The sequence below is a fragment of the Barbatula barbatula genome, assembly GCF_947034865.1.
Source record: "Barbatula barbatula genome assembly, chromosome: 10".
Classification (NCBI taxonomy): Eukaryota; Metazoa; Chordata; class Actinopteri; order Cypriniformes; family Nemacheilidae; genus Barbatula; species Barbatula barbatula.
Genome location: NC_136773.1, coordinates 9,947,740 through 9,970,825, shown reverse-complemented (window position 1 = coordinate 9,970,825; position 23,086 = coordinate 9,947,740). Strand labels below are relative to the sequence as shown.

The 23,086-nt window shown below is 39.5% G+C and overlaps 1 protein-coding gene across 1 annotated transcript in view; it reads left to right on the top strand.

Moving 5' to 3' along the window:
* Window positions 1-790: 790 nt before the first annotated feature.
* The window catches only part of sphkap (SPHK1 interactor, AKAP domain containing), a gene marked incomplete at its 5' end in the record, with an annotated part of 47,933 nt that continues 25,637 nt past the window's right edge, over window positions 791-23,086 (top strand). Inside the window, 3 exons of the mRNA XM_079465347.1 lie at window positions 791-802; window positions 2,905-2,996; window positions 21,823-21,925. Of these exons, the coding sequence (XP_079321473.1) occupies window positions 791-802; window positions 2,905-2,996; window positions 21,823-21,925 (207 nt within the window). The remainder of the gene's footprint in view (window positions 803-2,904; window positions 2,997-21,822; window positions 21,926-23,086) is intronic.

Genomic DNA, 23,086 nt, shown 5'->3' with positions numbered 1-23,086 from the left:
ATGAAGTCACTGATCCAAGTTTAGCAGTGTAATGGATTACACGCCATGCCTTTATAACTGGACTTTAATGAATGATGGATATTATCTCATTCTCATTTTCCTCGCTTTTCTACACCTGTCAATCATATTTCCTCTTTGTGCCCTTCTTTATTCCATTAAAACACTGTAAAACTGACTCGAGTGTTGAAAGGAGAGTAACACAATATAGGAAAAGGTTCTGGATGCGAGACGCTATTTAGTGGTCGTGTATTATGAGGAGGCTATCGCGTTGCCTTAACCATTCCGTAATTACCCAGAATGCTTTGCATGTTGAGCATTTAAAACCAAGGGTAGTGAGAGGCTAAATGGTTTTGAATTGGTTACTATTATTATACCAATGTGCTTACTGAACTGGTTTACAGGCACATTAAAGATGTGACAGAGCGTGTAAAGTGTTTTTTAGGTAGAGACTATTTGCTTTCTTTATGAGGTGTTAAAGTACACATCAGTTTTAGCACACACATCGTGTCTGAAGTTGTTTGTGAAGGTATGTGCAGGTTTTCTGTGGACACTGTGATGAATTTATTCTCACCGTTCTGTAAAGCAGGAGGATATGAACACCTGCTTTTTGATGCCCAGGGAAACCACAGGGCTTCACAAGAACCAAGACACAGAATGCCATCTGTTTCACATTCACAAACGCATTTATCAAATGTTTGCTTTGTTCAGAGATGACCCTGTTATCCACCTTATTTTTGAACACGGAGTAAATGATGTGACCACCGTAAGTCTAAACACAAACAGCTCAAAGATGGCAGCACTGGTACCTACGATGTGAGAAATGCATTTCTGCAAGTAAACTTTGACCACGTGTGACATTTATTTTGATCCTCCTAAATAATGTTGCTTTTAATGTCAAAAAGCACAAAGAATGTTTATACAGTATAAACGTGAAGGAAAGTTTCTATCACGTGAAGACAACATATATTCCACCGAAAAAGCAACATTCTGTCATCATTCACTCACCCTCAAGTTCTTCCAAATCTTTTGTTCCACCGAACAAAAAGAAAGATATTTGGAAGAATGTTTGTAACCAAACAGATCTGGGGCACTATAGACTTCCATAGTAGGACTAGGAAGGTACTATATGGAACTACATCTACAATTCAACAATATTTACCATGGTAGATAATGGTTCCCCAGAACTGTTTAGTTTCCCACATTCTTTAAAATATCATTTGTGTTCAACAAACAGGTTTGGGTCAACAGACTTAAACATAAAAGTGCTTAAAAGGTTCTCCAGAGCGATGCCATTGAAGAACCATGTTTGGTTCCACAAAGAACCATTCGGTCTCTAAAGAACCATCTCTTTCTTTCCATGTATTAATCTGAATACATTTCGTTACACTGTACTTGTTTGTGTGTAATGACAATAAATTGAATCCAATCCAAAACATGTGTATGTTTGTTAGTTTGACCGCAAACTTGCATATTCCTCCATTTATTTTATATATGCTGCTCTAACTGCCCTTAAAATGCATGAGTCATTTGTTGAAAGTGTTTTATCGCTGCATTTATGAAATATCAAAGTAAATGTCAGATTGATATTCCAAATACACTTTTCAATGAAAACAATTGACAAAAGTAGGTTTGTTAGATTTTAAATGGTAAAACAATAAAGATATTGTTTGAAATGACTATATGTTTTTGGTTGTCAAACTTCAGTAGAAAATGTCTAAATGTCACAGATCTACAGCTGTGGTTACTCTGTTAAGGGGATAGTTCACCCAAAAATAAACATTCGGTCCTCGTTTAGCATCGCTCTGGAGAACCTTTTAAGCACTTTTATGTTTAAGTGTGTTGATCCAAACCTGTGTGTGAACAAAAAAATGCATTTGTAAGAATGTTTGTAACCAATCAGGTTTTGTGTTAAACACAAATGATATTTTAAAGAATGTGGGAAACTAAACAGTTCTGGGGAACCATTATCTACCATGGTAAATATTGTTGAATTGTAGATGTAGTTCCATATAGTACCTTCCTAGTCCTACTATGGAAGTCTATAGTGCCCCAGATCTGTTTGGTTACAAACATTCTTCCAAATATCTTTCTTTTTGTTCGGTGGAACAACAGATTTGTAAGAACTTGAGGGTGAGTGAATGATGACTGTTTATTTTTCGGTGGAATATTCCTCTAAGACGGACATAAAACAGACTTCATACAGTACACTACACTGAAATAACCTTGGTATAAGCTGTTTAAAAGTATTGTTAAAGCATGGGAAAAGTGTTAAGATTCAGTAAGTTCTTTTTTGGTCGTGTAACACCAGTCCAAAAAGTAAAAATAAAAGAGTTTTAACCGAATTCCCAAATTTTAACTAGAGGGGCACCATAATAATAGTGAAATGCAAGCCCCTAACCCCAACAGTACCCCTTTACACAACCCAACATCTTGTAATACACAAAACCCTGCACAGTCAAGGTCACAGATTGTGCAATGAACAGTTTGACTACAGAACAGTCATACAAATGCAAAGTGCAAAATAACAAAATAAACCGCGTTTGTTTACTGATCACATTTTGTTTTGGAATATACATTTTAAATTTGACGTATTCCTTGAAACGGCTTTTGGATATTGCAGTTTCATAATGATTTCTTGTCGTTATCAAGTAATGCATGCTAATAAAACAAGTCCTTGAATTATTGATAAGGACACCACCATAAAATTGTCCCCGGATGTAATTAAACGGACTGAAATGGCACATTTGAACATTACGTACTCAGCACCACAATCCCATAATAGGCCAATCCTTGACCCTGGGAAGTGATGCAACGTTTTCACACAAACGTTTTACTTCCTCATTATTGTTTTTATTTTTATACTTTTATTTTAGTATTGTGTAATGTTGCTCTTTTCTCTTTCAGGCAGACTACAACCCATTGGGATTGGAAGAAGTGGTGAAAGTTGTGAACATGCTGGCCAACCTGCTCGCCATCCTACAAAACTTCACAGAGAGGCGAGTTTCTTTTTATTCCCCAACTGCTGATGTTAAAGCCTGTTTTTGTTTGTTCCGATGGTTTTTATGGTCTTATAAGTATTTTGCCTTGAAGTGGTCCTTTTAAATATGCTGCTAATCCTTCTAATACTTTCTATGTAAAATCTCTCTGCTAAGCCGTGTACATCCTTTATATTTACCAGGCCACAATAAGATGCCCGCTTTTAACAAACCTGCAGGAAAGGTGGATTATATTCCTCTTTGTTCCGTTATGAAGGGAGGTGGTAGTCAGGCGAGAGGTCTGCAGAGGATTAGTCTCACTGAGTCACTGTTATAAATGAGTGAATTATCATCTTCTTAAGTGCTCCCCGCCCCAGTGTTTCCTCAAACGTGTTCTCCTTCAAGTGGAGATATTAGTGTATTCTAATGCCTGCTAAAAGGTTTTGGCTGTAAATAGCTTTTGTGTGCTAGATTAATCTATCTGTTTATGGGTTGTGTGCCGTTTGCGCCTTCATTAAATCCTTGTTTGCTCTGTCTGGTTACTGCTTGCTTTAACCGCTGAAATTGAAGGAAGCTTCCTATTGTTTGAAAAAATCATAACCTTTTCTTCTGTTTCCCCCCACACCTGTAGGGGCAGCACAGGGCTGTTGTTTTTCCTTAGGAACAAATATAATAAAGCGCCACCACTCATCGTGGTAATGGCATAATAGCTGAGGGGCGCAGATGTAGATGTTAGAATGGAAAGGCCAGCACTTCTGTGTGCCACCGAGATACGCCATGGGGGGGGCATTTTTGGCCAACACTTGTAAACCTATTTACTACATATGCCTGCTCGGATAAAAAAAAGGTGACACATTGAACATTGAAATATTTGATTGAATGTGTAGCTGCTGCCGTTTATTCAAATAACAGACTTTGCCCGACGCAAAGAATTGTGGGTTATCTCAGCAACGAAGGATACACCTCATGTTTCCTCCGAATTCTCGTGAAAGTAGGTTGCATACAGGGCGGCCTACCTGCTTTTATGAAACGAGACAGCCTCGATGACATAGCAGGCTTCAAATGAGAACTTCAGAGGATGCAGCCTTTGCGAAACAAAACACAGCTTGTGTGTGCGCACCTATGAATGGCTGAGATTAATAGCTGGTATGATGCAAAATATTTTTTTTCTTAAATAACATTAAAATGTCATTGATTTTTTTTAAACTTCATATTAATTCTCGGTTTTACGGGCAATATTTTAACAAAAATATATATATATTTGTGTTGAGTCACCAATATGACATTTTCTTCAATGGATTTTTTTTTTTAAAGATTTATTGTTCAAAATCGTGTCGTTCACCTTCGTCTTTAAAATAAGCGCTACAACAGGTTCTTCACAGAGATTCCAAAAGCTATTTAGACACTGGTTAGTTAAAATAATGAAGTTTTTCTTAACCATAGTTTACAAACTACATTTTTCATCCGGCCTTTCGCCTCCTATCTGCATTCAAATCAGCAGTAGACCCCTGAAGTGACGAAAGCTAGCCAACAGTAGGGTGTTTAAAAATAAAGACAACTGGGTGCTGTGGTCAGGTCTGTGTTCTTGTTGTGGGTTTCTTGATGCAGTGTGTGTTGCATTGGGGTATAGAGACGTAGCGCAACGCTTCATAATCTGAAAAACCTTAGAGAACGCATCGGGTGCTGCGCGAGAGCAGGAAGCCTACGTTAGAGAGAATTAAAAGCAGGCTGTCCTAATCTACGTGCAAAATGTAAAAACAGTGCATCCGGAAAGTATTCACAGCGCTTCACTTTTTCCACATTTTGTCATGTCACAGCCTTATTCATTATTTTCCTCAATTCTACAAGCAATACTCCTTAATGACAACGTGAAAGAAGTTTGTTTGAAATCTTTGCAAATTTATTAAAAGGAAAAAGAAAAAAGCACATGTACATGGGCTTTCACAGCCTTTGCTCAATACTTTGTTGAAGCACCTTTGACACCAATTACAGCCTCAAGTCGTGTTGAGTATGATGCTGCAAGCTTGTCACGCCTATTTTTGGGCAGGTTCTCCCATTCGTCTTTGCAAGATCTCTTAAGCTCCATCAGGTTGGATGTGGAGCGTCGGTGCACAGCCATTTTCAGATCTCTCCACAGATGTTCAATAGGGTTCAAGTCTGGGCTCTGGCTGGGCCTCTCAAGGACATTCACAGAGTTGTCCTGTAGCCACTCCTTTGTCATCTTGCCTGTGTGCTTGGGGTCATTGTCCTGTTGGAAGATGAACCTTCGCCCCAGTCTGAGGTCCAGAGCACTCTGGAGCAGGTTTTCATAGAGGATGTCTCTGTACATTGCTGCATTCATCTTTCCCTCGATCCTGACTAGTCTTCCAGTTCCTGCAGCTGAAAAACATCCCCACAGCATGATGCTGCCACCACCCTGCTTCACTGTAGGGATGGTATTGGCCAGGTGATGAGCGGTGCCTGGTTTCCTCCAGACATGACGCTTGCCATTCAGGCCGAAGAGTTCAATCTTTGTTTCATTAGACCAGATCATTTTGTTTCTCATGATCTGAGAGTCCTTCAGGTGCCTTTTGGCAAACTCCAGGCGGGCTGTCATGTGTCTTTTACTGAGGAGTGGCTTCCGACTAGTACTTACTAGTCATAACAGGAGCTGCTCCACCTCTGCTGCATGGAAGAATCTACAAATATAACATACAGTCTATCAGATGCATAGTCAAGAAATTTAGTATGAAGTGCCAGATTCATTGAAAGAAAACAAACAAGAGTAGAGGCAAAACACTGAAAACAAGAAGGATGGTATCCAGAAAATATATAATATATTTTTTTAAATTGCAGAATTAGTATTTCTAGGTTTACTCATTCATATACTATGATTCATACAATAATTTGCTTGTTAAGAAAACTATTAGCCTACTATTATATTAAAATAACCATTTGGCCAGTATATTCCATCCTGTTAACATAAATATATACATATTTATAAAAATGTCCTGTAAGAGCTCATAAGAAACCAAACTGCCAAAAACAGCCCGTGGATCACCAGGTTATTGTTTGTTGGGACATTAGGTATTCTTGTATGATCAACATAATACATATCTTTTTAATTCTTTCTGTATCTCTGTTCAAAATGTATATTACAAATCAATCTGTTATTTTCAGTCATGATGCTGTTAAAAATATTTGAGGTTGAGGCCTCATGGTTTATGTAAATGATCACACTGCATAAATAAGTGATTATGTGCGAGATGGAATATGCTGGTAGTAATAATAATGCTGTAGTTATTTCAATAGTTTTTATTTATTTTGTGTAAAATCTCAACAATGTTGAAATTGAGATGTACTTTGGGCTTCTTTTTTTTCACTGAAAGGAATGTTTTTATTACAGAGAGTCAAGTACCGAAAAAAGGTACCGTTTTGTACCGGCACCGTATCGGTACACAACCCTACTTAATGTTTACTGCACACGTATTGTTACATATACTCAGGCATACGGAGTGTGTCAGGATCCCGCAATTGAGCTATTCTTCCCACATCTTATTGCCTGTATATAGTTTTGCACCTTGAAGTCTGGCATTTACGATTCGCTAGCATATAAAAACGTAGTTCTGGGTTGTTTAGCTTGTTTAGCTCGTCACACAGCAGCTTTTAGACATTGTTCTGTTTTCTTGTTATAAGTCAGATTCTTTAAGAATCATATGAAAACCTAGATCTTATGTCATTACTTGACCCATTAGTTCTGACTTCTCTTAAATCCTTAAAAGAAACAAAAACCCTTAGGCTCTGTATACTGTGGTAGGCTATATGAGACCAGTTTTATTGCGCTTTCTGTTGTCCTTATGTTGTTCCAATTGCTTCCATTGTTTACCTCATTTGTAAGTCACTTTGGGTAAAAGTCACTTTTGGGTGCATTGTTTTCCCCTCCGTTGTGGGCGTGGCCTAAATCCGCTCTGTCGATATGTGTAACATTACACGACTAAACCGTAAAACAGAACTTGCGCATACGAAAGACCTGAACGCCATGAGACCTGTTCTCCGGTATACGCATGTGACGTTCGACTACAGAAAAAGCAAAATGGAGTTGAAACACTGACAGGGCCATGTATTTTATATTGCATTTCCGTCAGTAGATCCTCCAAAAAGTTACACACCGGACCTTTAACAGTGACAAAGTCATTGAAGCTGCAGAGAAAGTTGAGGCCACATCGCGTCAAAGTGTGTATGCGTGTGTTTAGTTTATTAATGAGGATTGAGGGTCTTCAATCTGATTGGGGTCAGGAAGGTAATGAAAAGATGTTCTCATTAGTGTGCATCTGTGGCTATGAGTGTCTTCAGAGGACCTGGGTGTAATCATCTGTGTCTCTCTGTCTGATGCATTACCTCGCTCGCATGTCCACGTGGGTGTGGGAGTCTATATTTGCATAATGTGGCAAATATAACGCCACTGAATGAGCAAATAATTAGACCACACTCAGCTGTACTTGATTTCCAATTTAAAGTGTGTGGAGAGCCCACAGGTGTGTGTTTATTAAAGGAATAGTTGAATTCGCCCTTATATCATTTCACACTCTTTCTGCTGTGAAGCATAAATGGAGATTTTTTTTAAGTATAGTACCCGTTTTGTTTCTCATGCATTTACAATGAATAGAAATGAGAAATGAGTTTTAGGTATCAAAAAGGACACAAAAGCACCATGAAATGATCGTAAAAATGATTCATTTGACATTTGACCGTGTATGCACCATAGTCCGATCCGTTCTGGTTCTCCCCGGTGTGTTTTTTTAAGACTTTGTGAGAAAAAGAGCAATGTCTGATTCATGAATCCGGTTCAGATCTTTTCAATTAATTGCTTTATGCAGTTCGCAGAGATGGGAGCGAGCTGGTTCTCAAGTGCAAATGATTCAATGATCCGGTCCCAGCAGACCTCACGGCTCACCGGATTTGAAGATTATCAGTGAATAATGACTTTAATTTCACTCTGTTTCTCACACAAAGTTATTGTACGGCTTTATTAGACTTTGAGTATAGTGCAGACGTCATATGGACGACTTTTCTGGTGCTTTTGCGTCATTTTAAAGTGTAAAACCATTAATTTACTTCCAAAGTTTCTTCTATGTTCACAAAAGAAGGAAACGACAGTATTGATATTTTAGGGTGAGCTATTCTTTTAATGTGTACGACAGTGAAATTGTATGTGGGCACCAACGTAACACCTTTCAGACTTCATGTGTCTGAGATCTTCAGACCTCCTGATAACATCAGACAAACGGAGTCGGCATGACTCACCCTGCCCCCCTTCGCTTTTTTATTCTCTCTCGGCTGCCTTGTATTTTGCTTTGGCATGTAGGCCTCAAGCTATTCTTTGAGCTTTCCATTTTATTTGTGATGTTATGTGTTTATTGATTGGCCAGTAGCGTCTAGACCTGCATTGATTGAGGTCTTTTATGTCTCCATAGTGGGGTTATATCGGAGCTGCCAGGTAATGATATTAGGCCGGGTTCAGGTTTGCAAACACTCCCACAGACATAAACGCACATACATGCAAACACAAAGAATCATATGACACCCCAATGAGGGCTTTGGCAGGAAGCGGTGCGGCAGGTCCCACTGAGGTCGGCTGTGATGGACTACGTTAATTTGTCGATTGATTCTTTGAGTGGCCTCGTTGCTTGCATGTGATCAGAATCACTTTCATTGCTTGTATGCGAGAATACTTTCTACATGAAATCAATATTGGCTTGTTTAATACATACAGCTGCTCAATACAATCTCACAGGTGTTCATAATAGTTTTCCGAGGTGGCTAGTTCGTATGATTTCAAACAGTCTTATTTGAAGGTGTTTGAGACTTTTGTATTATTCATTTTTTGTATGTTGCTTTATAAGATGAAATCATTTTTAGTTTTGCTTGATTATTTTAGTTTATTGATTATTAGTTTTAAACTTAATTCAAGTCTTTGCTAGTTTATTTTTTCCCCAAAGAAATTGGCCAATATTTTATTTCAATAAACAAAAACGCTTTCAAAGTTTACATTTTGTTTAGAAAACTAAAACTATTTGAAATTTATTTTAATATCGCAGTTTAGTTTTGTTATTTGGCATAAAAGATATTTTAATTTGACAAAGAAATGTGCAGCGTTTGAGAAATAAAAATGGCGCTTGTTCATTTCTAATGAATCTCAACTCATTTCGTTAAAAATTAATTGTGAATAAATCGTATCGTGAAGTAAATCGTTATATAGGTTTAATACATAATGCATATTTTGTACGCTATTCGTGTGGTGTTTGTATGTTATTTATGTTATCCATACGTTATTTGGATGTCAATCATACAATTTGCTTTCGCTCCAGTGACGTTGGGTTTAGAGTTGTGACTTTAGTATTGTACGTTTCACAATATACGAAATCATACGTATTAACCACCTTGTAAAATAGTTATGAGTTCCCATAAGATCAGGTTGAACTGCGTACGTTATTTATTTTTAATGTATGTTAAGTTTTTTTTCTAAACAAAGTAATGACATGGACCATCTCAGAAACCTCATCATTAGCCAAAAATCCAAGTCTTGTCCATTTCTTTCCACATACCGTATTCAGTTCACACACCGTTAATACAGTTCATAAGTAAAAGGGCTAACAAATGCCATTTGTTGACTTTAAGAGAGAAAGAAAATCATCCGGAACAGAGGACAAAGTGTATCCGGGTGGACGTAACTGTGCACTTTTGACACAGTCATAAGGACACACCCTCTGTTTTTGCTTTGTCAAATCCTTCCAGTGTTTGTTGTACCCGTGCCATGTAGACTCTTCGCCCCTCTTCCATTCTCTCTCTCTCTCTGTTTTCTCTCTGGTCTGTGAGATAAACACAATTTGAATTTTAATCCGTAACGGTAATGCTCACTTCTCTAGCGCGGTAGTCCGGCTATGGAAGAAAGCGAGTGACAGAACTGTCAACCATGCAAAATCAACACAATAGCCATTGTATTAGAAGTATCACACAGCAGGCGTATAACACTGTGGTAAACATCAACACAAATGAACAACACTGACACAAGAAGGATAGCGAAAACCAGCATGCTGAAATGTCAAAAAAGGTGCTGAAGAAACGAGAGAAGTAAACATGTGTTCCCTAAAGATGCATGGCAACCTACAGATTGTTTTAATAAATGATAGTGGCCCCTAAAGCACAGGAGCAGGCCAAACGACGGGACATGCGGCTCACAGCGAGTGGCAGGGTGGAAGTGGAAAAAAAGGGGAATACAGTAGCACTCGCTGCTGCCCGGCTCTGTTTGGCATCTGCAGATTGATCTGTCTGTTAGCACCAGCGCTAGCGTTTTAAACCTCAAAATGAAAATTCTGTCATTTACTCATGTCATTTCAAAACTGCGCGACTTTCTTTCGTTTGCAGAACACAAAAGAAAATATTAAAACATAGTTAAAACATATTTTGAAGAATGTTTTAACCAAACAACATTGGACCCCATTGACTTCCATAATATGGACACAATACCACTTTCTTAAAATATTGTCTTTTCTGTTCCCAGAGAGAGTCATATACATCTCAGTAGAGGGCAAGGTCATACAGGCCCAGCAGGGTGTGATTATGAAGGTCATACGTGTGACGTCAGAAGCTAAAAATGCCCAGCGTGGTCTCGTCTCACTTTCTCCTCTCGCTCCGCTCCTTTGATTCCTGTTACCTGCTGTTTCTATTGCTGGGTTTAATTTATAATTGATTTAAAAGGCGGTCATACATCATTTATTGCTGTTTGCTAATGAGGACTGAAAGACATTGACAGATCCAGTTGAGTATTATTTTTCCAAAGGCACGGAGTTAATTGACAGTCCCAATGAATATCGGCTGAGGTCTGGACCCTATTTCATTATTGATAGCGATTGATTAACTTTGATACCGACACCCACCGACAAGTCTGTGCGAAGGCAACTGCGGCTTAACCGAGTGTTGCATTAATGGGGTCAAACATGATCTCTTCTCAACCTGATTTATTTTCATTTTGGCCCTTTTTTAAGCAAGACCTTTATTAGGTGACTCGTTGGATTTTCTCTGCTTATTTGGAAGCCATTACTGCCTTTGCAAGAGTCATTGGAAAGTGATACTTTTAGTAGATTGTTCTGTAATGTTCAGAAAATAAAATCTATTGATTTTTTTTTTCTTTTAGAAAATGATTCCGAGATAGTAGGAATTATCTTTTACATTACAGTAACTGCCTCACACATGTATGGAGAGGTGCCAGTCATGGGTCAACTGTGAGGGTGGTTTTTGCTTAAGTTTTTTGTCAGTTAAAATGTAGAACATGTTCGAGAGCATGACAACAAATGTAGAAGAGAGTTAAAATGTGAAACCTCGATTTTTAAATATGAATTCTAGCGTTGCATACAATACTGTATATTCAGTTGTGGTCGAGTGATGTCCGTAGAGCATATTTATACAATATTTGCCCTCTCAGGTTAAGGAGCACGTATGGTCCGCACACCACCCGCATGATGTAATTTTCATCATCAGGAGGGTCCGCGGTCGTCCGCACACCCCGTCTGCGTGCAGCCCATTTTTGCAGACCCCGCGGACATGATGCGTACAACAGCTAGGGGTCAATACACACACAAAGTGTGCAGTGTGCCGTTGTCGAAGAACGACGATACAACACCAACACGCTGAAACCAAAAACAGTTAGCTAAGAAGCATTTCCTTTTTCCATACGGTTTGGTTGTTGTTCTTGTCGTCTTGCTGTTTGCTTCAATTGTTTGCCATTGGTTTCACAATTGCAATTCACAACCTCACTGCTAGATATCGCTATATTTCGCTGACTGGTCCTCTAAATCAGTGACTTGTTTAAGATTATGTTTTTATTTGGGGGGCGCAAAGCGATGCACTCTACATAAAGGGGGCCTTACAACGAAAAGGTTTGAGAACCGCTGCTCTAAATGATTACCCAAAACATTCAGATCAATAGCTTTCTGCAAGAGGAGCCAGTGTAGTTATTCAGATCTCATCGTCTAAAACTACAAAATCCAGCATGAATTGTTTTGCAAACCCAACACCGTGCAATGCAGGTTTTACATTTGGGTGGCTTTTATGAGACTGAAAAGTTAAGGTCATTAGAACATGACACATTAAAAGATATATGTAGTTTTGTGCTAGTTTACAGATTTCAATAAAGGACACTTGATTTAACTTTACTACTCAAGACAGGGGCTGTTATTGAAGGATGCTGATTTTCTTGAACCCGACGAAATAACAGCTACCCAATGGCATTAACGGCCATTTTTATAGACATGCCCGTTTAATTATAAAGCTCAGATAGAGGGTGGAAACTAAAAAAGATGATTTTAATATTTTAATTGGTTCTCTGGGAAATAAAAAAATGTATAATATGCTTCTTGTACATCCTGAATTGCTTTTTCTTAATTACATTTTACACTGTGGTCTCATGTGCAGCCTCTGCGAAACACTGATATAGGTGTGGGTGTACATTCAGTGCCAGTATAATCTAATGCGTTCACACATTGCCCAGCAAGACCACAGACGCTGGCATCACACAACTTTTTTCACGCCAAGTAGTAAACCATTTAGATATAAAAGCACAGGATAGTCCACTATTTGAAAAGAGTACGTAAATTACAAAAACATGTATGGACAATCTTTTCTCATGCTACTTTAAACACAACATTTCACATATGAAACTTAATAATATAACTAGAATGAAATGTTTACCTTACTCTGCATGTTTATAATTATATCGAATACTGTATACATTATATTATATGTATTTATAATGTACAAGTTACATTACAACACAATTCATGCAATTTATTAACATTAATATACATCTGCATCATGTCTGCGTGTGTTTGCGTGCAGTATTTATCTGTGATGTCAGCCGCGCTGTTGTGTCAGCCTTATCGTTTTGTTTTTAGGCCCGTCCTAATGATGCACATTTCAGTCTCATTTCCACAGATCATTAGAACAGCTTCCATATTCCAGGAATGGATGTGGCCGACGGTGTGTGTCATTATTATCAGTGAATTATTCCTCTTTTGTGTACGATAATGTCCTGTGATATGCCACTTAGCTGTCTGGATTCTAAACCTGATCCGTAATTATTGTATGTACTGCCCTGCCATGCAAGTCGACTGCCATTAAAGGAGCATTAATTGAATTGAGAAGACCAAACACCTGCTATTCCATTTGGTTTGCATGTTAATTAACAAGCTTAATTAAGTTGTCCGTGGCATCCGCTTGACTAATTAAAAAGCAAAGTATTCTCTCGGCATCTCTACACGCAATGTGAAATAAATAAATAACATGCATGTTGGGTTTGTCATTGGTTCTTGTGCGTTATCACATGAACCAGTGACATCCAGGGTTTTTCCTGGCTCAAAATGAGGAGGGGTGGTGCCAACCGGATCTTGTACACGTGTTTGCCTACTGTACCTTTAAGTGGCTTTACCAAACACTTCACATATTAAAACCTATAAAAAATTGATGAAAATGACAATTATTCTGTTATATCATTTTGACTTTGATTCAACCAAACAGAAATGTTTTTAAATCCAATAAAGTGTTTGAATCTATGAATACAAGATATGTCCGCCAACTCCTTAAAATGTATAAACATGACGTTGTTTCACCAACTGCACAGCAAATGCATTTTGGAGACCATGAAATAAAAGATTACTGGAAGCTATATCACCCGATACCGATCACAGATTACAGCGTCTATTTAAAGCAGCCTTCTATTTATCATTGTTTATTAAACTATATTTAACAACAATGTACATTAAGTATTACAATTAAGAGAAGACAGCTTATCATGAATTGACAACTGTGTATTTATTTGCAAGCAACATGTTCAGCATATTAACTTAGCAGCCTGTGCTTGGTTATTGGGAACGGTTTAGGGCTTGACCAATACAACTTTCCTGTAGAATATAAAATAAAATAAAGACGGAACATCTAAACGTCTTTAAATTTAGCTTTAGACTTTAAACTAAAAACTTTAAACCAAACTATTGTTGAAATGACCGACGATGCATCTTCCAGAGGCGATCATATCAGTGATGCTGCGTTGACATAATTCCCTCGGTCACGGCGCTGAAGTGAATGCGCAGCAGTAGCCTCCGCGTTGTGTGACCCCTAAAACTCGTGTAGAACAACTTGTTTGAAGTTTTGATGAATGAACTGCGCAGTGAGGTTCAACATGTGACATTTGGAGTGCGCGTGTATGTCCCAAGTGAAACCAATTCATGTTATGTTGTCCTTCATAAGGCTGTCGATATGTAAACACTGTTTGGTATAACTGCGGCAGGCACACATCAGTGGAATATTGACGCCCTGGCATAGTGTAACGTGAATCTGAATAGGACATGAGTCGCCGAAACCCTTCGTCTTCCACAATAGACAGTGGCTGGTGATCTAGGCAAATTAATTCCATTATTTTGTCAGATATTTCTTTATGCTTCATACAGTCCCTTCTGTAGGTTTGCTGTGTTTGAAACGTCTCTGTTACCGACAGCTGAGTGAGTGGCACATGAGTTGCTGTCTTAGCGCTAGCTAATTTAGAAAACTCCTTTACGTGACTAACCTTCAAATGTCTGATGAGGTTGGTGGTGTTAAAATGTTAAGCTTTCCGCCTCGTGGGATTTTGCAGATTGCTAATGTATTGTCTTTTTCACACACCTTGTACAATTGCCAGACAGGTGAAGCCATTTTTAGCAGCGCGTAAAAAATAGTCTCGCGAGTTTTGCGTCATCTGATCAGCTTTTCTGGATCGGCCTTCATAGAGACCGGCGACCGATCAATCGGAGCACCCTTATGTCCGAGTGATAGGAATTGGATTAAAAGTGGAAAGGAGATGAGAAGACACATGAGCGTAATCCAGATGAGAGGAAAATGGACAAGGAATAAATATGTCACATTGAAAGACCTAGACACGCACCAAGAAAGACATGATGGGCAACCGATGCCCTGAAAGAGAGAGAGAGAGATCTTGGCATTGTTCTTGTTCTGAATAGTGATGCTCTCTCACCAGTGGTCTGGAAACACAATCAGTCTGCATAATCTTTCCACCTCTTCCGGAAACCCGCATTGATGCCCAAGAGATGCAAACACTCATGTTTGCTTACGCAAGGTTACCTACACGATTTCTCCGGTTAGCCTTCTAAATCTTTCCGTATTCACAGAGGCATGGCCCATTGCTCACAATTTCTGCAAAAGCGGCACACGCACAAACACACACAGACATTCACTCTGTCGCGGTATAAAGAAAGCTGATGGTGGCTCTCAGCCCTGGCTGCAGGTCGTAACTATCTGAAATGTGAGAGCGAGCTGATGTGCAGAGGACATGGGCGCGCTTATAAATCTGCTCGATACGAATAACATCAGCAAGACTCCTTGATTATACTGATCAACTGTACCATTAAAACTAATTACACCCACGTGGGCCAAACCCTGTGCCTCCTCAAAACATCTGCGAAGGTGTGTGTGTCTCTGTGTCTGTATACTTGAATAAAGTGTGTACGACACTGCGGGAATTTCTCCTGAGAGAGGGCACTTTCTGTCTTTGATGTTATAAAAGGCCCCGCTTATCCGACTGTTGGATTGGATGAAAATAATTGTCAATTTAATTTTCATTCTCGGGCACAGCTGTGTAGTAATGCACATGGACATGTGCGCCCTCTCTCTCTCTCTACACACAACACACACACACACTCAGTGCATTGTGATAGAATATCTTGCATCTGTAAACACACCTTGTCTGACTCCTACACATCCCGTCTAATTAGATGACAGACTTCTGTCTTTACGGCATTTAGATAACACCGAGAATTAGCATATCATTAAACTGACACATGGAATTTGCATTTCATTTGCATAACTCATCTGCGGTTTAATACGGCCCCTGGCATAGGCACACACGCCGTGAAGGAAAGCAGTATCTGTATGTGTTATGTGCCTGACCTTTCCCATGAGCCCTCGGGCCTACAGGTCATGGCACCTATATCCCATAAATATCTCCGTTAGTGTCACATCCGCTCGTCCTCATCTCTGCCTCCGTCATCTCGTCCCCTGCAGGCTCTCTCGTGCTCACGTTTGTTTTCATCTGTCTGTGTGTACAGTGGATACTCAAGAGTCGATTTTCGCAGCGCTCCTCTCTCTATTTTCGGTCTCTCGATTTCACTTTTCTTATTTCATCAAAGCAGACTCCCTCGCAGGCTGTTTTTTTGGAGAAAGCTCAAGCGCTTCTCATCTTTGGCTTTGAGAATGAATTTCAGAAAGCACGTCGAAGCAGTTTATTATTGTTTCACCGCTTGTCGTATTTCGCTACACTTTCTATCATACAGGAAACGTTGCAACAAAGCTTCGAAAAGGAAATGAAATATATTTATTTGACTGAGCTTCAATTGTAGAGAGTGGTTTCAAACAGGTTTTTCCCTTAACATGAACAGGATCTACGGGTCTAAAAAAAATGTTAACCCTTTTTTTATATTATTATTCAATCAACTATCACAAACTATGCATCATTAATGATCATTTAATCTAAATCACTCAACATTTATTTTCGGAACTTGTTGTTGCTATCAATAAAATTCTCAAAAAAGCAGCGCTTGTATAAGAGGTTAATATTATGATCAACAGTAAGTCTTTTTTTCTAAAACAAACGCATTAAAAGTATACGAACCAAACCGAAGCTCTCTGGCTCAACAATGGCATGTATGTAATCCAATGTAACCCAGGATGGAGATATTTTTCTCTTTGTACACTAAATTATGTGTAACAGGTCCTACCCGAACCATCTAAAAGCTGGATCTGAACTCGTTTGGGTTCTCCATCTGTTACTAGAGCACATCTTGAGACCGAGGAGTGAAGTTTACACTTTGCACAGCTTTTTACACATTATATGACCTACACGTGAACTTTCACAGATTTGTTTAGAGCCTGCAGTCATCTGTATTTTTGTATGACCTGCATAAAGATATGCGAAACATCCCAGAACCAAGTCAGAAGAACGGTTACATGTATGCCTTTCTAGTCGTCACATTTATATGTATAGCTTTTCAAAAAGAAACATAATTCAGAAACATCGTAACTCAGTTCAGTCTTCCCGCCGGTCTATACTGACCAAAACTGCTCGGCTCTCATTTCATCTTAAGAAAAAGAAATAGCTTAAAGTGCATAAAGAGTATGAGCAATATAGTTCACCCATGTCCATTACATCAAAGTCACAGTGGCAACTGCCAGTCGCATAAGTTCTGCTTAACTCGCATTAACTCGCTGCTGTCTGTCCAGTGAGAAGGATGAGAGAGAGACATCAGAGACAACCCAGCCGGATACAGGACCTCACGCTGCGGTACTGTATCATTGTGTGACAAATAACAGCTCGGTTTCACTCAAGTCATAAAAAACAGAACAAGCTCTGTTCATGTCAGTGTCTGAACTTCAAACCTTAATTAGTCAAAGAGTAAAACCTTAACCAAGAATGCAACAAAAGCAATTCCCTGCGGGACATTTTCAGGCAACTTTAAGATAACCTGTTGTAAAGTTGACCGGGGATAGAAATTGTGGTTTTGCGTCATAGGGTGTGGATAATGTGCTGTAGATGGTCAGGTGGTGATGTCTTTTGGGGGAGGAATTGTACAAGTGATGCTTATCTATGAAGTTATATCTGGGGAAACCGATGACTGAGGTTTTGTCCTTTGTAATGCACTGAAGGTGATGCCTTCTCCTCCCTTATAGAGTTCATCTATAGCACATACGCAATAATTATTCTTTATGAAGAAGTGAGTCCCTCTGTTGTCTTTTCAGCATCGTCATGTCACCTGCTTTAATTCACTAAACGTGCCCAATTATGCCTTCTCAATTAGTATGGCTTCCCTAAAACCGCATGTATAGAAGTTATATAGAGTTGAGAAAATTGTATATTGTGTATTCAATAAAACCGCAGTGACGCGCTCACGCGTGACCGGTCTCGTACCCCTATGTGCCGCGCACTACAGTACAGTCATTGCGCAGCTCGCGCGCACGACCATATGAACTAAAGCCACAGCGCGAGCGCTGAAATTCCTCCGCTGATGCTCAGTCCGTGACGTGCTCGCGCTCGGGACAGGGCACCTGCGCGCTCCCCGCCGCTCTCGCTCTTCTGCACGCAGGATATATGAATATAAATCTCTCGCTTTTCGAGAGGTGGACTGACAGAAACACACTTTCTTTTGGGAACATTGGGGTAAGTGCTTTCGTTTGAACCCTTTTCCTGAAGATGCTGAACCAGGAGGCATCGCGAGCGCATGTCTTGGGGTGAGATAAATAAAATGCGCGTTTTTATGCTTCGGTGTGTTTGTTTTTAGTGTTCGTGGGTATATAAATGTTATTCATCCGTTTGTGAGATGACTTTATGATCCCTTTCAAAAAGTAGGCTGAGCGTTTTTTGCGCTCCTCTGGTACTACAAGACGCCCAAAAGTAAGCACGCTTTGAGATGTGTCGTGTTTGCATGTTCACAGTTTGCTCTTTTTCATTGACGCTTTTCATTTAGATTTCAGTTCACGTGTTTTGGGCTCCAATCTCATGTTTTGAAATATGTGCGGTAAAATGCACGAACTGAACTGGAATCAACGCTCGCGTCTGTGTGCGGTTGTGCACAGAAAGTAAGCGAACATAACGTGACGTGGTGAATAAAACGGCCGTTTATCTCAGGTGCCTCATGACGTCGCGCTGTGCGCATCTGTTCGCGCGCGGACTGTTGGGAAACTATGTGATTTATTTGTTTTATTCCCTCGCATGCTGACCCACGGCGTAATCCCACATATACACGGAACGACAGGAATCGCCGTTTAAGATCGACTGACAGCTGGGGTCGGTTGTCACGAGATTTTTAAGGGGAAGAATCGTGTCAGTCAGGCGTCTCTCCAAACTCACACCCGAACGGTCAACGGGGTCATTTTAAAACTAACCCTGACAGCGGGATCAATTATTCACGGAGAAAATCTGATGAAAAACGTCAAATACCGCAAAAGCATATTAAATGAAAGAGGAGTCGTGTCCCGTCGCTTGAGAGAACAGGAGCCAGAGGAAAAACACGTTCTCTCGCGCGCGGTTCAGCGCTGTAATATGGTGATTATAAACAATATTGGCTGTAATATTGATTTATGCGAGTGTGCGTTGCTCTGGATGATTTCCTTTGCTGACGTCCAGCTGGAGGTTTGAACATTTCCAGAGACAAAACTAATTGCTAAAGTGTATTGACAGCTCTAATAAACGACAAAGAGTCGAGGGTGCGGCCCTCAGTTTTGTATCCAATCAGAAGCGATCTCTTTCTGTCAATCATTTTGGACATTGTTGACACACGTGGCAGTTTAATAATTTTTTCAGCGATCTCGTGTTTTCGCTCTTCATCATCATCATCATCAACTGTCAAAGTCCAGTTCCAATACTCATGCTGCGTTTTATACAATCGGGATTTCGGATATTCCCATTCCTCAAACCCGGAGGTAAACATCTGTAACCTCACTCGAAGTCGAACATGGGACCACTGAACTTGGAGTGAGATCCCCTACCTCGGGTAGACGCGTCATATGACGTCACGCCTAAATTGTTTCTAGTAAGAATAACGCTGAATTAACTATCATAAAAACGCATTGAGGTCGGACATTTAAACTGGGATGTTCCCATCTTTGACTGTATCTGGAACGCGGCACAAACGACAGAAGTAGAGGAAACGCATGAATGTACCTGTATGTGTTTTGGATATCAAGAATGCATCGAATGCGTTCCGAAGTCCCAGCAGTCATGGCGGCACGTCCATCCAAGTTCTTTCTGGCAAGACAGCCAAAATACTGTAGCTTACAACGGCAAGTTCAACATAATGTTGTGTTTATTACCATCGTGTAAATATCACCAGATGAATTTCGTGACCAAAACCAGAAGGAGATTTGAACCGTTCTGGTAGCCATATGACCAAGTGAGGATGGGTCTACAACACTATTCATTTGCGGTCTGACAGACTGAGAAAACCAAATGTGACTGGGCTCCCTGAGAGTAAAGTGATAGTGTTTCTTCAAATGACTTTCAACGACATCTGTGCAGTTCATACACCATTACTGCCCTCTGACAATAAAATGTGTTATTTCCATAAATAAGCGACCCTTCACGTATCCAAATAGATGATTCATTTCCATAAAGACTGGAGATTCGGTGTGCTTAGGCCCAGACACATCAAATCACATCACGCAGCTGCATTCATCCCCTCGGGGGATAATTGAGGATTTTCAGCATCTGTTTTTATTCTCCTGCAAAGTGATCACACTGTGTCAAGAGCGCATTTGGTAGCTGTCAAATGGCGTTTATGATTTCATGTCATAATCCCATTACGTGAGATGGAGGAAGGGAGTTCAGTATGTCGAGCTGTATTAGACAAGGGTCTACTTTCTTGCAAATGAAATACAGACAGCAGTAATGGGCTTAATTTGAGCGCAAATCAAGATTAATGGGGACTAATGGTTAAACATTATGAGAAAAAGGTTTTTGAAACCGTTTTACTGGTATATGGATGGGAACCCAATGATTTTTGATTCTGGATACTTTTTCAGTTGCCAGGCTTTGATTTGTTTTGATGTACGTTTCGATGCGTTCTTCGTTTTGATTTAACAAGAAATAAATATAAAATCAGATAACCACTTGAGGACTGAGGGCTTCTTTCCTAGGCTGCTCCACATTTGTCCTTTGTAAAAAATGTTTTTACTCAACATGCACGTTGTGCGGTAGCTCGAGTTGCTGGAAGTCCCTTCTCATCCCGTTGAGAATGATTTAGACGTACGCTCTACGTCCTATCTGTTGCTTGACTAAAGCATTAATGGAAGTGATTGAAAGGCGTTCCTTATTTTCAAATCTATCCACTCCATCAACTGAGCCACGTATTAGGTTTCTTTGAGTGTTTAATGCAGGAAGATCCCACATGAGTCCTTCAATGCTCACGGGTAATCCTTAATAGCGACTGAAAGATATTCAAAGCACTTTGGGTGTACAAAAGCCAACATCCCAGGACACTGCAGCACCTCTGAAGGAAGCATTTAAGTCTTTTGCTCCAGGGTTTACCTTCTTCAGTGGATAGCTTATGTTATTTGTTATCGAACCTGTAATTACCTCAAGGAATCCCCAGCTGAACTGGGCTTTACTCAGGGGCATCTTATGTACACATTCAGACTAATGAGAGAAAAGACAAGCGCAGAGAAGAAAAGAGTGAAACAAACACACACACGCCCCTTTGGTTTGCAGGTGCTTGCTTAATACAAAGTTCAACTTTGGACTTTTTTGAAGTTTTAGGAGTTTGCAGTCATTCACCACAGCGCTAAATAATTCTAGAACAAAAACGGCACAGTTTGTACACTAGGAAAGTAATACGGAGTCTTCACAAACACTTGATCTCACAATTAACCTTGTTGAAGGACCAGTTAGTGCTGCCTTTAAAACCTACGCAGATGATCAATTCTGCTGGGAACATCTTTGCACTGTATTTATGAAGTCTTTTATTATAGAAACAAAAGAGGTTAATTTGTCCTGTTCAGATAGAAAATGAAGTGCGGATAAAATACTCAAGAACAGAGGAACTCTCAGTGCACACTGTACAGTAATGGTTCTTCCTCTGCCACTTCAGAGAACTGAATGACTGACTACGGCTTTCTTACAAAATGTACCCCAGCAGTCAATTTATCCTTAAGATTAAAATGAAGTTTGCGTTTTTTCTTTTTCACTCACTAGCTACAGTTGAAAAAGCAGCAAATACATTTTTCATTTAAAATGAAAATCTAAGTTCAAATCTCTCTCTTCTGGCTCGTTCCACAGTCATTTCCAGGCGTCTGCCATGCATGAGGGGTCCGAGTCCGTGGAGACACAGGAAGTCAGAACTGAGAGCACCCTTGGGTCCTCTGTCTCTGCCTGCAAGAAGGTACATGACCGCCTGTGTGTATTTTGCCACCGTGTCCTGTGAAGTTCCATCAGAATCAATGCGAGTACATTGAATGCGAATGTTTCTGCATGCAGGGTGGTTTCATACGTCACTGCTTTTTGAAATGTGTCAGTACATGCAGTGTGCTGTGTCAGCGGTGTTATAGCAGGCATTAGTACAATCTTCTCTCTCTCTCTCTTTATCAGAAATGATTTGAGTGGAGCCTTTTGGACAAAGTTATAAATGCCAGATTTATTGTTCAGTTGCTCTGAATAATCCTTTTTTTGGAGTTGTGTCCAGACACGTGGAGAGCTGAAGTAATCAAATGAAAGTACATTGCTTTTCTAAAGTAATTAATTCACTGGATTATCTAATTATAGGCATTGCCATAAAGCCATGTTTTTTAATATGCAAAGAATAAGCTCCCATTGACTCTCCATTGTAGGAATTAAAATGACTATGGAAAGTGAATTGGGGAACATTTTGAAGTGAACTACTCCTTTAAAGCTGCAATCTATAACACTTGCTTCTCAATCGTCATCTCTGTTTTTCAAATTGCAGGTTACTTTACATGCTTATCTATGCTGGATGAAGCCAAATGACATATTTTTGCCGAAATTGTAACTTGTTACTCAAATTATAAATTATTTTTAAAAGCTTATTGTTTTGAATAGAGGTTTCAAATAGTTTTTAGTTTTTTGATTAAAAAAACTAATTTGTTCCAGCTTTTAATCATTTCTGGTACATAGCATTTGGCTGGTATAAATGGTTGTAGTGGATATACACACCTATCCAGAAGTTAACTTCCAGACTTATTTTTTGACCGGTCCGGCTAGTGGCTAATAACGCAACTATTTCTATTTCATTCAATTTATATTAATGTTATTTTGTATTAATATTTTATAGTATAATAATCGTATAAAACCATTTGTTGCTCTGAATCCGTCAATAGACCGCTTTGCAAGATGTAAACACTGGTCCAGTTTTGTAATCTTGCATATATAATGAAATCTTGGAGATTTGTTAAAGAACTGAAACAGGAAGTGCTTCCGGATCAGCATTGAACCATCGTTGGTTACGTCATGCGAGGTGGTCTATGCAATTTCTTCAAACCTCATGTTCCAATCAGAGCCTCATCACAGTCCGTGTGATTATAATGAA